The 16,628-nt window shown below is 45.1% G+C and overlaps 1 protein-coding gene across 2 annotated transcripts; it reads left to right on the forward strand.

Moving 5' to 3' along the window:
* The first annotated feature begins 1,569 nt into the window (after positions 1 to 1,569).
* Positions 1,570 to 14,947, forward strand: LOC143826964 (serotriflin-like). Of its 2 annotated transcripts, none has more exons than XM_077316034.1 (8): positions 1,570 to 1,741; positions 3,189 to 3,250; positions 7,458 to 7,709; positions 9,902 to 9,992; positions 11,937 to 12,082; positions 13,523 to 13,617; positions 13,991 to 14,079; positions 14,720 to 14,947. In XM_077316034.1, exons 2-8 carry the CDS (start codon positions 3,191 to 3,193, stop codon positions 14,845 to 14,847), a joined length of 861 nt encoding a protein of 286 aa, XP_077172149.1. In that variant the 5' UTR covers positions 1,570 to 1,741; positions 3,189 to 3,190; the 3' UTR covers positions 14,848 to 14,947. The 2 variants fall into 2 exon arrangements, with proteins under 2 accessions (XP_077172149.1, XP_077172139.1); XM_077316024.1 differs by having other exon boundaries at positions 1,571 to 1,741; positions 7,452 to 7,709.
* Positions 14,948 to 16,628: the final 1,681 nt, after the last annotated feature.

Here is a 16,628-nt window from a genome sequence, read left to right on the forward strand (position 1 = left end):
TCTCCCAATAAGTTTACCTCCATCTCCTGCTGGCATGTCTGAGGGTGTTCACATTTTCTCACAAAACATAGATAAGCGCCTTTTGCATTTTGGCAAATAATAAATAAATAAGGCGTTTCCTTTTCTTTAGAGAGTTCCCACTCCCTGCCACCTCATTGCAATTGGCGCTATATCAATAAGTTGTGACTGTAATATTGGCAAGCAGTAATTCCCCCCCCCCTACTGTGCATTGAGTACATCTTCATCCTCACATTTGTTCTGCTGTCTAGAAAAATTTTTTTTGACCCAGTAAATTCTTAGAGGTAGCTCCATAATAATATCAGCTCTCCTTAAGCCAAAGGACAGAAAGATAGGAATAGACAGAAACTAAATGGACCAATGGGAGAATGTTGCATCAATGTGCCAGTGATTTCTGTTGTTTTAGAGCAGGGGTAGTCAAACTGCGGCCCTCCAGATGTCCATGGACTACAATTCCCAGGAGCCCCCTGCCAGCATTCGCTGGCAGGGGGCTCCTGGGAATTGTAGTCCATGGACATCTGGAGGGCCGCAGTTTGACTACCCCTGTTTTAGAGCATAATCTCAAGGAAATAAGCAGAGACCTCAAACTAGAAAAACTCTTGCATTCCTTCCTCATAATTTGCAAAGTCATTCAGACCAACCCATTAAGAGTTGTTGTTCTCAATTGATGGCTGATTCATGGCGATGCCAAAGTTTTTCAAGGCAAGAGACCTTCAGAGGTGGTGATGGGGAGATGATCACTCGGTCCTTGGAAACTGGCTTCATTCTATATTGGCAGAGATCTCTTTTTCTTCTTTGTATTAAGGAAGGCTGCCGGTTTTATGATCTCTCGTCCACTAAAATATAGGAGAGTTGGTACTAAGCTGTGCTAAGGGGAATGGTTTGTTTAAAATTAAGGGTCACTTCAACTTTATATTTCTGCTAAATCAGTGCATAGCACCAAGACCCCATTGGGAGAAATACGCTCTGTTTAAAGCAAGCCTGGAGGCTTAGCACTGAATAGAACATCAAGGGTTCTCTGCTTCTGATTGTAGTTCACTCCCCCCACCCTTAACCAGAAGGGAAATACTTACAATAATTGGCTGCTAGTAACTTAGAGCTTGGTTAGGGCACTGGCAAACTACCCCGTATTGAGTCTGCCATGAAAACGCTAGAGGGTGTCACCCCAAGGGTCAGACATGACTCGGTGCTTGCACAGGGGATACCTTTGCCTTTACCTTTAACTTAGAGCTGGTCTTCTGGTTTATGGTTTTAAAAATAATTTTTCAATTGATTTAATTGTATTGACAGTTTTACCTTTATTACTGATTACTGATGTACACTGCCCAGAGATGGCAGGTTTGATAGGGGCAGTTTATAAATGTAAATCATTAAAAAAATGTTCAAGAACCACATCAAAGGATGGGATCAGGGCCCCTGGGCTAGTTTAGAGTCTTTGGGGGTGGCCAGAACTCAGGTGCCATCAGCAGGGCCAGAACTCCAGAAGCCCCCCCCCTGTTGCCTCCCCCCAAGAAGACTGCCCCAGAGAGAATATTTAGCCTTGGGGCTAATAGCTACAGATAGGCTGTCTTTGTTGCTGCCACCACTTTCCTTCAGCTATGAATTTGACATGTTAATTAATGAAGCAGGAAGTGTTCCTGATACATATTCTCTGCTCCAGTGCAGACTAGGTTCAATTCCACCAGCAGCTCTTCAGAAGACATAGAAGGACCACACTTGAAAGGTAACATAGAAAATCCTTTGTTCCAAGTGTCAGAAACGGAATCAGTTGTTTACTTCCCAAGCGGATGTTGGTGTGTGTGTGTGTGGGGGGGAGGGAATAAGGCTTTCAAAGGGAGATGAATCTCTTGACTAAACCAGTGGTTTGCTTCAAATGAGAGCAGAGATTATTCAAGCCATCTGCACACATTTTTGTATGCATGTTGGAGTAAAGTATGCCTCAACATGGGAGGGAGATCATCCATTCTCAGCCTTGTTTTGACCATGGCCCTTATAAGAGCTTTTCTCAGGTTCCCGGGCCCCCTGCAATGGCCGCTGGTGCAATGAGCTAGGCTAAAAAAGGCCTAGCCTAAGAGTGAACGTATACTAGATATTTGTGCTCATATATGTGTATTTGTGTGACAGATTTTGAGAACATTCAACCAAGAGAACCATGTACATTCATTAATTCAAGCACACACAAAAGTATGGATTCCATTATTGCTTTTTCTTACCCTTGACATCAATTCAGCCCCCCAACCCCTTTGGGCTCTTCTTCCCATATTTTGCAGTCTGTGGCCCCCATCAAATGTGCCAGGGTCCCCCTGGGGCCATATGGATCCCACAGAGAATGGCTGTTTTAGCTGTTTGCATTTGTTACCTTCTTAATGAATGGGATGTCTCTCTTTGTTCAATCTGGAATCTTTTCTGCAACTCTTCCTTCTTCTTGTACCTTTATGGTCTTGGCTTCACCTCATGGGCTTGCAATAAGCTATTATGTCCCCAGGTCACTCCTGTAGAGCCAGGCAATCATCCAAACACGCACATGCAACCAGACTAGCATGCCATTTGTGACAGGAATAATATCCGGCAGATCAGGCTTCTCTGTCCTTCCTGCAACATGGATGGGAATTGAATCTACCTCAATAGAAGTTTCTACCTTTTGGCAAGGTATTTGCTTGGATCCGGTTTCCTGGACATGATATAGGGTTACTCCAATCACTGGAGGAGGATAGGGGCATAGGGTTGCCAGCTCCAGGCTGAGAAAATGCTGGAGATTTGGGGATGGAGCCTGGGGAGGACAGGGACCTCAGGCCATAGAGTCCACCCTCCAAAGCAGCCATTTTGTCCAGAGGAACTAATTTCTGTATTGTGGAGATGAGCTGTAATCTGGGGGGGGGGGGAGTTTGCGGGTACCACCTGAAATCTGGCACACTTTCCTGGTTGTATAAAAACCAACTTCTTCTTCTTCTTCTTCTTCTTCTTCTTCTTCTTCTTCTTCTTCTTCTTCTTCTTCTTCTTGAGATCATGATCATCACCACAAAACAAATTCAAAAAAGTCATTGGGAGCAAGCAGGTAATATGAATCTTGGAACTGAAATACCTTATGTAAATGAAAGTCCTTATGTAAATGAAAGTCCTTATGTAAATGAAAGTCCCATACCTGTTTGGTTGTTGTTTCCCCCCCTTAGAAATGCATTTCCTGACTGTGATGCTCCTTGTGGCTGCTGTTTTGGACCAGTCTCTGGGAGAGGTATGAGCCAAATACTGTATGTGCCAGAGATGTCTTCATTAATAACATTAATTATTCATTAATAATATTTATTAATCATTAATAATATTGATTCATAATAACTTGGAATCTCTCAATTTCTGTGAATGATTTCCCTCTAGTACTCCTCGTATGCCCCTGGGAGAACATTGAGATTTTTGAATGCTAATATGTTGGTGGTCCCTGGTCCTAAAGAAGTGCTCCTGGCCTTGACCATAGTCAGGGCCTTTTCAGTCCTGGCCCAAGCCCCTATCCCACCAGGCATGGAGTTGAGGCCAAGGGCAGGTAAATTACATCAAGCAACCCCACCCTCCTGTTTCTCCACCACAGGTATTGGCCAGATCGACAGAGCTAGAAGCAAGGCCCAAGAAATTAACTCTAATGGAGTACCTAGGATCTTTTTTTATGTTTTCACTGTTTTACTGTTTTTATTAGAGTCTTGAATTGATGACTGATGTGCACCGCCCCAAGCCTTACTGGAAAGGGCAGTTTATAAATCAGCTAAATAATAACGATAAATAAATAATATTCTTAACAACCCAGTAGCACCAACAAGGTTTTCATCTCTGATGAAGAGTTTTTTGACTCTGAAAAAGTTCATGACACTGGAAATTCTTGTTCTTTAAAGTGATACTGGACTTTAATCTAAAAGAAGAATAAGAGTTGGCTTTTATATCCCACTTTCCTCTACCCAAAAGTGTCTCAAAGCAGCTTACAATTGCCTTCCTCGCCCCATAACAGACATCTTGTGAGGAAGGTGGGGCTGAGAGCTCTGACAGAACTGCTCTGTGAGAACAGAGCAGGTCTGTGACTTGCTCATCTTCACCCAGCTGGCTGCATATGGAGGAGAGGGGAATCCAGTTCGCCATCCACTTGCTGGCGGTTCTTATCACTTTTGGTGGTGGCAGGTGGGAAGGAGCCTGCAATGGGGGCAAAAAAGATGTAGGAAAGGAGGGAGGCCAGATGTAACTCTAAACTACCCTGTCCTTAACTGTCGGTGTGGTGGAAGAGTGCCATTTTACAGATCTTGTGGAATCCTGCCAAGTTTTTCAGGGCATGGATCTCCATTGGCAGCTCATCCCACCAGGCAGGAGTCAGGGCTGAGAAGCCTCTGGAACAGGTCCAGGCCAGCCGGATCTTTCTGGATCATTAGCAAGTTCATATTTGCTGATCTTAACATTCTTTAGGGAACATATTTTGGGAGGCAGTTCCTCAGATACACAGAGCTCAGACCCTCTATGGCCTTAAGAGTTAGCACCAGCACATTGAACATGATCCAGAACTCCACCAGCAATTAGTGCAACTGTTGAGGGCAGGTTGAATATGAGCCATCCACGAGGTCCTTGTAAGGACCCCAGCAGCCACATTTTGTACCCACTGTAACTTCCAGGTTAAGGCCAAGGGTAGGCTCACATACAGTGTGTTACAGTAATCCAATCAAGCAGCGACTGTTGCATGGATCACTGCAGTTAGATCTTCCAAGACCAGGTAGGATGCTAGTAGCTTCACTTAACTATAGAGTTAAATTTGTGATCTGTTCCTTCATTGTAATCACATTCAAATTCCTGACAGAACATGAAGTTAACTGTATTCCATCCAGGCAGGGAAGGCACGCTTTATTCTCTAATATTTTCTTACCAATCCACAGGACCTCTGTCTTTGTAGGGTTTAGTTTCAAGTGGCTTCATCTGAACCACCCTGTCACAGGGTCAAGGCCTGTGACAGCTTGTGATCTGCAGTGTCAAATGCTAACCCACCTTGGTCCAGCTGCCTCCAGAGTTCATCCATCAGAGCAAACAAAGCTGATGGCCATGTCAGAAGCCAGATTGGAATGGGTCCGAAACTGATGCTTCCTCTAGGAAAGCTTGCAGTAGATCCACACCTACCCACTCAGCCACCTCCCCTAGAAATGCCAAATGAAAGGTCAGGTGGTAGTTGGCGGGGTCCTGTGGATTGAGCAATGGTTTCTTTAGTAGAGATTGAACCATTTCCTTCATTCATTCATTCATTCGTTCGTTTGTTCGTTCGTTCGTCCATTCGTTCATTCATTCTATTGCATTATATTTTTATACAACCCTCCCTTTCGGCTCAGGGCAGGGCAGTTTACATTAGAACTGTCATAAACAATACATACAATAAACATCTATCTAACCCAGCGGTTCTCTTCCACTCTAATGCCGCGACCCCTACAGCAGGAGCGGCACAGGTGCCTGCATGCCTGCCCATATGTGCACACATGTGTGCGTGTGGGCAGACACGCAGGCACACAGGCACTGTCGCTGCTCATGTTCGCCATGGTGCTAGCCTCCTCCACACAGCCTTGGTGATCTCTGCGGCTTCCATGAGTTCCAAGGCAGCAATGAGAAGCCAGCGTCACGCCACCGCCAAGCTGTCTTTGCAACCCCCAGGAAAGGTCGACCAACCCTTCGAGGGGTTGTGACCCGAACGTTGAGAACCACTGATCTAACATCTTTAATGAGAACTTGCATTGAATAAAACAGTTGATAATTTAATATTCAGCATTCAGTAAACAACTCAGTTTTTACTGCACTGGGCTCTATTTTTCCACTGTGGGTGAAGTTGATGTTGGGAAGGGGCCTCTGGGCTCTGCTTCATGGTTTGTTTCATTTTTCTTGGCCGAAAGCCTGGCTGAAGAGCTCCCTTTGGTAGACCCTTTAAGATACCCAAGGATATCCCAGAAGTCAGGGACATTTTCAGTCCATCAAGTTGCAGTTGACTTATGGTAATCCCAGAGTGCTTTCAAGGCAAAAGATATTCAGCAGTGGTTTGCCATTGGCTGTCTCTGTGCAGTGTCCCTAGAATTCCTTGGTGGTCCCCCAATCAAATACGTTAGTTACAGGGTCAACCTTGATCATCTTCCAAGATATGACCAGATCAGTCTAGCCTAGGTGTGAACTGCATGGAGCTTTTATTCCCACCCCAGATCGATTCAGTCCCTGCCCTCTACACAGAATGCGATTTCCGTTTGGATTTGGGGCAATTTAAATTTTCCTTCTGCAGCAAGAAGGATTGATCTGACCCTACCTTTATTGTGCAATATCTCAGACTGCTTTTAATGCTCAATATATTTTAAAATATGGATTGGGAAACCAAGCTCTGTGGTAGAGAACATCTGATAGGCCACACCTGGTCATGTGACTAAGTTTCCTTAAAGAAGAGGCCCCTAATTTCTCTCAACTTCTGTCGGTCCTGGATTTTTCCTCCCTCCTCTGCCTTTTTCGATCTTCTCCCCCACCCCTCCAAGAAAAGAAAGAGGCTCCCTGCCTGGCTCCTCTCCCCCCCCCTTCAAGAAAATAAAGAAAGAGGCTTGGCTCCCCCCCTTCTGAACTACCCTAACCACGTGCAGAACACTTTCCTGTTTCAATGTGGAGGGGGGAAGTCCCGAGTTCAAAGCAATCTGAATTCAATAGGATTGACAATGGAATAAAGAAAGTAAGTGCAGACTCTGCCCTGGACTGTCTGGGTCAGGGCAGGAAAACGATAGTATCTTAACCCCCGCCCGCGGCGCCGTGGACTAAATAGAGCCGTAAGGGCTTGGGGGGAGGAGTTAGGGCGGGCTCTGTCCGGGATGAAGAAGGGTGCCGATTGGCCCCTTCCTCCGGACAGACCATCGGTGGGGCCAATTGGCAGGCGCAAAGCGCCTGCCGATTGGCCTCTCCGATGGCCTCCCCGCCGCCCAGGCTGGCGGCCTGAAGGCTTCAGCTTCCTCGCTGTGGGGGGTGACCCACCGCCTTCTCCCGGCCGCTGGAGCGGCCTTGCTGCGTCCCAGACGCGGCCAGGCCGCTCCAGTGGCCGGGAGAAGCCTGAAGATCGCTGCCGGTGGCAGGGGAGCCCGCCTTATCCCCACCGCAGCACTGGCCTTACCGCGTCCCGCCGCGCCTGGCCTGCCGCCACTGCACCATTCATGGATCGCTGCTATCGCCCCGACACCCGACCGGCCTCCTGGACTGCCCAGCCGACTACAAGGTACCTCTCCCGCAAGGTACCTCTCCCGCAACCCTACCTTTTCCCCCGCTAGCGCCTAATGGGGAGGGGGGGAGGGAGACCCGAGTTCAAAGCAATCTGAATTCAATAGGATTGACAATGGAATAAAGAAAGTAAGTGCAGACTGGACTGTCTGGGTCAGGGCAGGAAAACGATAGTATATTTTTATAATTCTTAGGAAGAAGAAGAGGAAGAGGAAGAGGAAGAGGAAGAGGAAGAGGAAGAGGAAGACGAAGAGGAAGAGGAAGAGGAAGAGGAAGAGGAAGAGGAAGAGGAAGAGGAAGGGGAAGAGGAAGGGGAAGGGGAAGAGGAAGAGGAAGAGGATGCTGATCTGCCAGGGAGTGGCCTCTCCCCAGAGATACAACAGGAAATTGTGAACAAAATCAATGACTTGCGAAGAAACGTGATACCAACTGCAAGCAATATGCTGAAAGTGGTAAGACAGCAAGATATTGGATATATCTTTCACAACGATCAGTTGTCACAAATTTTAACTTCATGTATGGGCAGGTCCTTTAATTATGGTGACTGTGGTAGAATTGTCTGGCTGTAGCCTGCAAGTACAGAAAACCACTACCAGGATCAGAAGTTATAAAACATTTATTAAGAAGAAAATGTTCACAAGCATACATTTAGTACAGTGCCTGATTGAGCAGGGAGTTAAAAAGAAAAGGCATAATAAAATCAGAGTCCAGTAGCACCTTTAAGACCAACAAAGGTGCTACTGGACTCTGATTTTATTGTGCTACTTCAGACCAACACGGCTACTCATTTGAATCTATCCAAAAAGAAAAGGGTAACATGAAATTCCTCTGTCCCTCCCTCTATACTTGCCCTACCTGTCATTAAATATAGAACAGGATCTCTTAAAATATTCTAGATCTCTTGCCACTTCCTCCAGCTGTCCAGGACAACACATGACAATTGCTGCCACCAGACCTCAGTTAAGAGTTCTGACTGCTCTCTCTCTCTCTCTCTCTCTCTCTCTCTCTCTCTCTCTCATCAGCAAACAGATTAGTCAAGACCTGTTTAATAACAACCACCTACATATACAGAGTTATTGGTCTTGGGGGATCAAACATTATTCCAGTTGCACACTGCTCCTATTAATTTATATCCTATAAAAACTATATAGTACGAGATATTAATGTGTGTGTGTGTATTTATGGTACAGCAAGAAGCAAGAAGATATTTATGGTACAGAATAAAGTAAGGTAGAATTTACAATGTTTTGCTTTCATTGAACTTCTGAACTGAGATCGTATTCCTGCTATGGGAATCCTTTACTTACAAATTGATTATTTTCAGGCCACAATAAGCCTTCTCCACAGCTTCACTCAGACATTTTTCCTTTTTCCTCTCAGCTCCCCAACTGCCAAATCCTCCTTGCTGATATTAACTTTCCATCTGTTTTTCTCCAACATTCTGTCAGCTCTCATTGGTTGCTGTTAGAGAGAGGTGGGACCTAGCCTGTTCAACATCCTCTCACAAATCAGTATGAAATTAGAATCATAGAATCATAGAATCATAGAATCATAGAGTTGGAAGGGGCCATACAGGCCATCTAATCCAACCCCCTGCTCAACGCAGGAATAGCCCTAAGCATCCTAAAGCATCCAAGAAAAGTGTGTATCCAACCTTTGCTTGAAGACTTCCAGTGAGGGGGAGCTCACCACCTCCTTAGGCAGCCTATTCCACTGCTGAACTACTCTGACTGTGAAAAACTTTTTCCTGATATCTAGCCTATATCGTTGTACTTGAAGTTTAAACCCATTACTGCGTGTCCTCTCCTCTGCAGTCAGCAGAAACAGCATCCTGCCCTCCTCCAAGTGACAACCTTTCAAATACTTAAAGAGGGCTATCATGTCCCCTCTCAACCTCCTTTTCTCCAGGCTGAACATTCCCAAGTCCCTCAATCTATCTTCATAGGGCTTGGTCCCTTGGCCCCAGATCATCGTCGCTCTCCTGTGTACCCTTTCAATTTTATCTACGTCCTTCTTGAAGTGAGGCCTCCAGAACTGCACACAGTACTCCAGGTGTGGTCTGACCAGTGCCGTATACAATGGGACTATGACATCTTGTGATTTTGATGTGATGCCTCTGTTGATACAGCCCAAAATGGCATTTGCCTTTTTTACCGCTGCATCACACTGCCTGCTCATGTTTAGTTTACAATCCACAAGTACCCCAAGGTCTCGTTCACACACAGTGCTACCTAGAAGCGTATCCCCCATCCAGTAGGCATGCTTTTCATTTTTCTGACCCAGATGCAGAACTTTACACTTATCTTTATTAAATTGCATCTTGTTCTCATTTGCCCATTTTTCCATTGTGTTCAGATCTCGTCGAACTCTGTCTCTATCTTCCGGAGTATTTGCCAGTCCTCCCAATTTGGTGTCATCTGCAAACTTGATGAGTACTCCCTCCACCCCCTCATCTAGATCATTAATAAATATGTTATAAAGTACCGGGCCGAGCACCGAGCCCTGAGGTACCCCGCTACTTACCTCTCTCCAGTCTGATGAAACACCAAAAGCATGATTAAAGCATGACTGGGCCACGCACACTGAATGTACCATGATGTAACTCAAATGTGATGTCTGTTTCTTTGTTTCTTTATTTCCTGAGGTATGGAATGAAACAGTGGGAGAGAATGCCAAAGATTGGGCCAATGAATGTATTCCACACTCCAGTCCTATTGAGCTTCGAACGATGAATGGTAAGTGAATTGAAAAAGTGAGATCCCCACCCAAAAACTGACCTGGTTTTACCACCAAGTGTACTTTCAGCATGGAACCAATAAAAGGCATTTGATTCTATGATGTCACCTGAGTTTTCAAGCATGTGTTCTATTCAAAACTGAAACTTACATTAAGGATACCAACTGGAAATTCTTGAGGGGTGTAGCCTCAGGAAGGCAAGTTTTGGGGAGAAGAGGGTGCTCAGTAGGGGAGGGTGCTCAGCAGCACCCTCCAAAGCATCCATTTCCTCAAGAGAAACTGATCTCTGGAAATCATTTGTAACACCAGTGCCTCACCTGGAGGCTGGTAACCATCTTACTGAGGTTAACAAAATGGCACTGTTCAGAATTGATTAATATGAGAGACACTCTTAGAGCAAGCATGGTGCAGTGGTAAAGAGAGGCAGACTCTCTTTGATTTGATTCCCTACTCTTCCTCCTAATGAAGCCTGCTGTGTGACCTTTGGCCAGCCTCAGTTTAAAAACTAATCGTTCTTTTAACACTGAAAGATGGTAGTGGTGGTGAGGCAGGATAGAATCATAGAATCATAGAATAGAATCATAGAGTTGGAAGGGGCCATACAGGCCATCTAGTCCAACCCCTTGCTCAACGCAGGATCAGCCCTAAGCATCCTAAAGCATCCAAGAAAAGTGTGCATCCAACCTTTGCTTGAAGACTGCCAGTGAGGGGAAGCTCACCACCTCCTTAGGCAGCCTATTCCACTGCTGAACTACTCTGACTGTGAAAAACTTTTTCCTGATATCTAGCCTATATCGTTGTACTTGAAGTTTAAACCCATTACTGCGTGTCCTTTCCTCTGCAGCCAACGGAAACAGCATCCTGCCCTCCTCCAAGTGACAACCTTTCAAATACTTAAAGAGGGCTATCATGTCCCCTCTCAGCCTCCTTTTCTCCAGGCTGAACATTCCCAAGTCCCTCAACCTATCTTCATAGGGCTTGGTCCCTTGGCCCCAGATCATCCTCGTCGCTCTCCTCTGTGCCCTTTCAATTTTATCTACGTCCTTCTTGATGGGTTGTGCGCAAGAAAACCCAGCGTCTTGGATCCTGACTTTTCCATAGACGGCAGGGAAAAGAGTTTTCTTTTATTCCCCCTGCCTTTCCTGAGATTCTCGTGTCCCCCCGAGAACACTTGGATATTTTGAGCTGCACAGAGAGAGAAGGCAGCAGGAAAGTTGAAAGTCATGGACAAATTGGGTAGGAGGAAGTGCAAAAGTACATAGTTGTCAATAATTTTTGCATTCAATTTTAAAAGTTTTATTTTCTAACCTCAGCTAACTAACCCAGGGAGACATCTGGCTTCAACCAGAGCCAGAGATTTCTCCATTCTGGCCCCCACTTGGTGGAATGAGCTTCCAGAAGAGATCAGGGCTCTGCCAGAGCTAAAACAATTCCACAGGGCCTACAAAGTAGAGCTCTTCCAACAAATTTTCGTTCAAGGCCAATGAAACAGCTCACCGAAGTCCCCCAACCACCAACAGCAGATACAAGACAGGGCAACTCCTGATCCAGCCACCCTCTAAAGCAAGAGTTGCACTACAGCTGTGCACTGAATGGTCAAATGTTATGCAGTTACTGGTTATAACGTAATGTTGAAATGTTATGAGTTCAAAGTTCATAATTGTCAAGGTAATCTTGCACTGTACTGTGCCACAGCAAATGTGAGCTGTGAATCCTCACTGTAAACTGCCCTGAGCCGCAGGGGAGGGCAGTATAGAAATGTAATAAAATAAAAATAAATAAATCTGATCTTCATTACACCCACTAAGGCATTTATCTGGCATTTCCAGTGTAGCCCAGAAGGATGCAAATGCCTGGGTGAATTCAGAGCTGATATTAATGAACCTGAGTAAAAATTTGGACATACACCTCTTAGCGACATAACCATCATCCTTCTTTTGTAGGTGTTTTTTGTGGTCAGACTATATCCCAATCTGATATTTTCAGCTCCTGGGAAGAAATAATTGACTACTGGCGTGAGTCAAGTAATAGTTTCACGTATGGTGTTGGACGTACTAATCCCTCTGTAAATACTCACAGCTATACACAGGTATGGACAGAAGCACATTTGGGATCAGGAAAGAAACATGAAACATGAGTAATATACATGAGTAATATCTGCCTATAATCTATTTACCCATCAATTTTTGAAGATGGGCAATGTAGTCCAGGGTGGGGTGGGGCAGGGCGGGGGAGAGCTTGGAGTAAGGTGCCACTGAAGGATGACACCTAGCTCCATTTCTCTTTAATAGTGGAGTCTTGGATGATCCTGGTGTTGTTGGTCAATGAAAAAAAGCTACTTTGGGACTGTGGGGTCAATTTATCCTGGAGGGAGGTTCCACTCCCCAAGATGAAGCAGGTTTGTAGCTAGAGGATTGTTAACTATGTGGGTTCAAGAAACACATGACAATCATTGCAGCTCTTTTAATTGTGAGAGTACATGATGCAGGAGCATCTCGACTTCACTCTGCTAAGCTCCCCCAGAAACCCCCAACGTATATACATCCATATACAACAAAAGAATCTCCCGCAGGGCACTTGATTGATTTTAAAGGTTTGGCTCCCATGGCTGGAAGCCTTGCAGCACGTTGGCTGCTTCTGAAGCTGCTAGAATCCTACCTTGGACCTCAAGCTCAGTCCCGAGGGGATTGACACATACAACGCCCCTTTTAAGATAGTCACTCAGCAGGTGATGCATGAAGTCCTACAAGAATATAAGAAGGACGGTCTAATAATTAAACCAAACAGACCTATCCAATGGCAATACAATAAATATATTCATAAAAGAAAGAAAAGTGTCCTATTTTTGTAGTTCTCCTTGTTTCTTTATTCTGTAGGACTTCTGTCAAAATGGAATCCAGGTAATATCTGTTTTCAGTGAGATTCTTTCATCAGTGACAAGTCCTTATATATAATAATAATATAATACTGGCCACAGGCCCACATAGGTATGGGGATACCAGTCTGTATTGACACATTCCCCATGCATGAAGTCCTACAGGTATTGGAGGGCTTTGTGGGCCCGTGCAGACTGATGAAGCTCAGGGGCTGCAGTTGGGGCCAGCGAAATGGGGGTTACAGGCTGACCTGCCACTGGGGGCACAGTGGAGTGTTTCACCAAGCTTGTTTGGGGTCAATTTCATTTCCTTGGAGCCAGGGATCCTAAGCAAGTTTTGCCTGCTGCATTTTAATACTCTGGAGGACGTAGTAGGAGAGGTGTCCCACGGTTACGACAGTTCCAGATCATTTAGGGCTTTGAAGGTACAAACCCAAACTTTGAATCTGATCCAGTCTTCAGTCTGGAGCCAGTGCAGCTGGGAAAGCACTGGTCTTATATGGGCTCTCTGCTGGGTCCTGAAACACAAAACCAAACACAGCCATTCTGTGATTCAAGAACTATAAGAATTTCTACACAAATCAAGACATTTAACCTGCAACAAAATGCACCCCAAATTTAATCTGTGATTTCCTGTCCTCTTTACATTCACAGGCTATTTGGTATAATTCATACATCGTTGGATGTGGTACTTCTTATTGCCCGAACAATAAATTTAAGTTCCTGTATATCTGCCAGTACTGCCCTGCGTAAGTATAATTTCTGAACAACAGATTCCTACTCATGGGAAAGGGAACCGTTTTTTCCAAAATTTAGTTTTCAATATATATTTTATAATACATTCAATATTGGTTTGGGGATTTTGCTTTTCTTCACATGTTTTGCCCTCTAGAGATCAATTCAATATTACATCATTGTATATCCAGCATTAAAATCTTCATATTAAACCTTTCCTTCATTCATTGTGGCCACCAGTCATGGGTGAGGTCCCTTACACCTCAACCAATAGATTATAAAATGTATTTTAAATGAAATATTAAAGCAATTTGAGTTTAGGCAGCATTATCTTCTATGAATTATACTTGGATAATAAAATGCCCTTCCTTGCTCTGTGAATTTCAGTGGGAACATAAGAGGACAAATTGCAACACCCTACAAAGAAGGCCCATCTTGTGGAGACTGCCCTAAGAACTGTGAGAATAAACTCTGCAGTAAGTCACTAATGACATCTTTGTGTGGCCATAATCTTGGGAAATCAGTTCCATCATTTAAAAGACCATATTATGAGCCTTTGAGGATTGAACCTCTCCTGGGTGTAAACTGCATGGAGCTTCATTCATTCAAACTGGGAGTGGGTAAAAGGCCCATGCAGACTACATCCTGGTTCACAAACCCACACAAGACCTCTTGGAAAGATCTTAATAATCAGGGAGACCATGACAGGAAGACAGCATTGCCTCAAAAGGTCCAGGCCCAAGTAGGATTGCCAGCTCTGGGCTGGGAAATACTTGGAGATTTTGGCCTGGAGTCTGGGCAAGACAGGGTTTGCGGGAGGAGAGGGATCTCAGCAGGGTATAGTGCCACGGAGTTCGTCTCCTAAAGCAGCCATTTTCTTCAGGGGAAATGATATATGTAGCGTTAAATCTGGAGTTAAATCTGGAGTTAAATCTGCAAGTTCCTTCTGGAGAGGAAGGAAAACAACTTTGGTGAAAGGCAGCTTGGGAGTACAATATATCCAGGAATACATGTGTTGTCTTGAGTGAGTGTTGCATTACTAAAATATTGTGTTTGACAATGAAGAAAGATTAATACATTTCAGATTAATGGGTGTTTTGCTTTGGTTTATTTCAGCCAACCACTGCAAGTATGTGGATCGTCTCACAAATTGCAAGGAAATGAAATCAGCTATGGGGTGTAAAAAAGCAAATAAGAATGGACTTTGCAATGCCTCTTGCAGATGCCAGAACACAATTCAATAATGTGTGCTTCGTGTTGCAAGATCAGCTTGGATCACTGTTTCTAACCCAAGAGGATGGAGAGATGGAGTATTAAAGGAAATATCCATTTTTTGCCCTAAAATGGTCCCCATTTAATCTTTTGTTTATTGGTATCAAGCCCCACAAATTCCCAAAAGTTACTTGCAAAGAGCATAAAGGTGGAATGGGGTTGCAAATCTACTGGTGGGATCTGGGCTCCCACAAATTACAGCTGATCTCTAGACCAGGGATAGTCAACCCGTGGTCCTCCAGATGTCCATGGAGGGCAAATGCTGGCAGGGGCTCATGGGAATTGTAGTCCATGGACATCTGGAGGACCACAGGTTGACTACCCCTGCTCTAGACTACAAAAGTCAGTTGCCTCAATAGCATCATACCCTCCTGAGGTCCTTCCCCTTCCCTAACACCATCCTTCCCAGGCTTCACCCCCAAATCTCACAACCAATCTGCAGACTACAGAGATCAGTTCCATCAGACAGAATGCCTGCTTTGGAGGGTGGACTCAATGGTATTATTCCGTCTTGAATAGGGATGTCAGACTCTATATCCAGTCTACAGTGATCAGTTCCTCTGGAGAAAATGGATGCTATGGAGGGTGGATGCTGGGGCACTGTAGCATCCTCCCCAGGCCGCACCCCAAATATCCAGGAGTTTCCCAACCTGGATCTGGAAGCCTTACACCCAATGATGGCCGAAGGGGAATTGGCTATCCTATCCATGAAGTTCTGCTCTTCACCAAGCTCTGTCCTTCCCGTTATTGTTGTTAGGTGCGAAGTCATGTCCGAACCATCGCAATCCCATGGACAATGATGCTCCAGGCCTTCCTGTCCTCTACCATTCCCCGGAGTCCATTTAAGTTTGCACTGACTGCTTCCAGCCACCTCATTCTCTGTCGTCCCCTTCTTCTTTTGTCCTCAATCGCTCCCAGCATTAGGCTCTTCTCCAGGGAGCCCTTCCTTCTCATGAGGTGGCCAAAGTATTTGGTCTTCCAGGCTGCACCCCAAATCTCTGGGAATTTCCCAACCCAGAGTTGGCAATCCAAATTATGGGCCTTGGCAGTAGAAACTTCAGTTTGATGCACACACCTTGATCAGTCTCAGATATATGAAACCAGACCATAGTCTGTCCATAAACCTTGATCAATCAGCTGTCCTGCTTCTTCCCTGCCTCCCAGCTGATTGTCTGCATGCCATACCAAAAGTTCTCAACTATAGCAAAAAGCAGGGACAGAATGACCTGACTCAGGCAGCATATGAAAGCAGAGGGTTCAGGACAGAAGAACCCTCCTCTCCAATCAGAAATCTTGCAAGTCACCAATTGTGAGAAAGCACACAGCAAAACAGGAGCAACACAACCTTCATGGGGGAGAGCATCACATTCCTATTCATTAATAAGGACTCCATGTACATGGTATATCATTTTTACATTGGTGGTAGAAACTGCCAGCAAGTCATATGGCAAACCTGTATGGCATTTCGAGGCACGTGATGAGCCAAGGTGGTTTGAAATTGCCTGCTTCTGCAGAGCAACCCTGGAGTTCCTTGGTGGTCTCGCATCCAAGCATTAACCAGGGCTGACATGTTTCTGATATTTGATTCCAGAGTGGCTATACAGGTCTACCAGCCATTTCCAGGTGGGTCCTGATGTACCAGACAAGGCTGGTGCCTGACTCAAAAGCAGGGCCATGCTCCCCCATGAATGAGACCACTTGCATAATAAAATTCAAGAACTTCTTGGTGGAGCCATTGAACATGTCTCATAGC

Source organism: Paroedura picta, chromosome 1 (genome assembly GCF_049243985.1).
Source record: "Paroedura picta isolate Pp20150507F chromosome 1, Ppicta_v3.0, whole genome shotgun sequence".
In the NCBI taxonomy this organism is placed as follows: Eukaryota; Metazoa; Chordata; class Lepidosauria; order Squamata; family Gekkonidae; genus Paroedura; species Paroedura picta.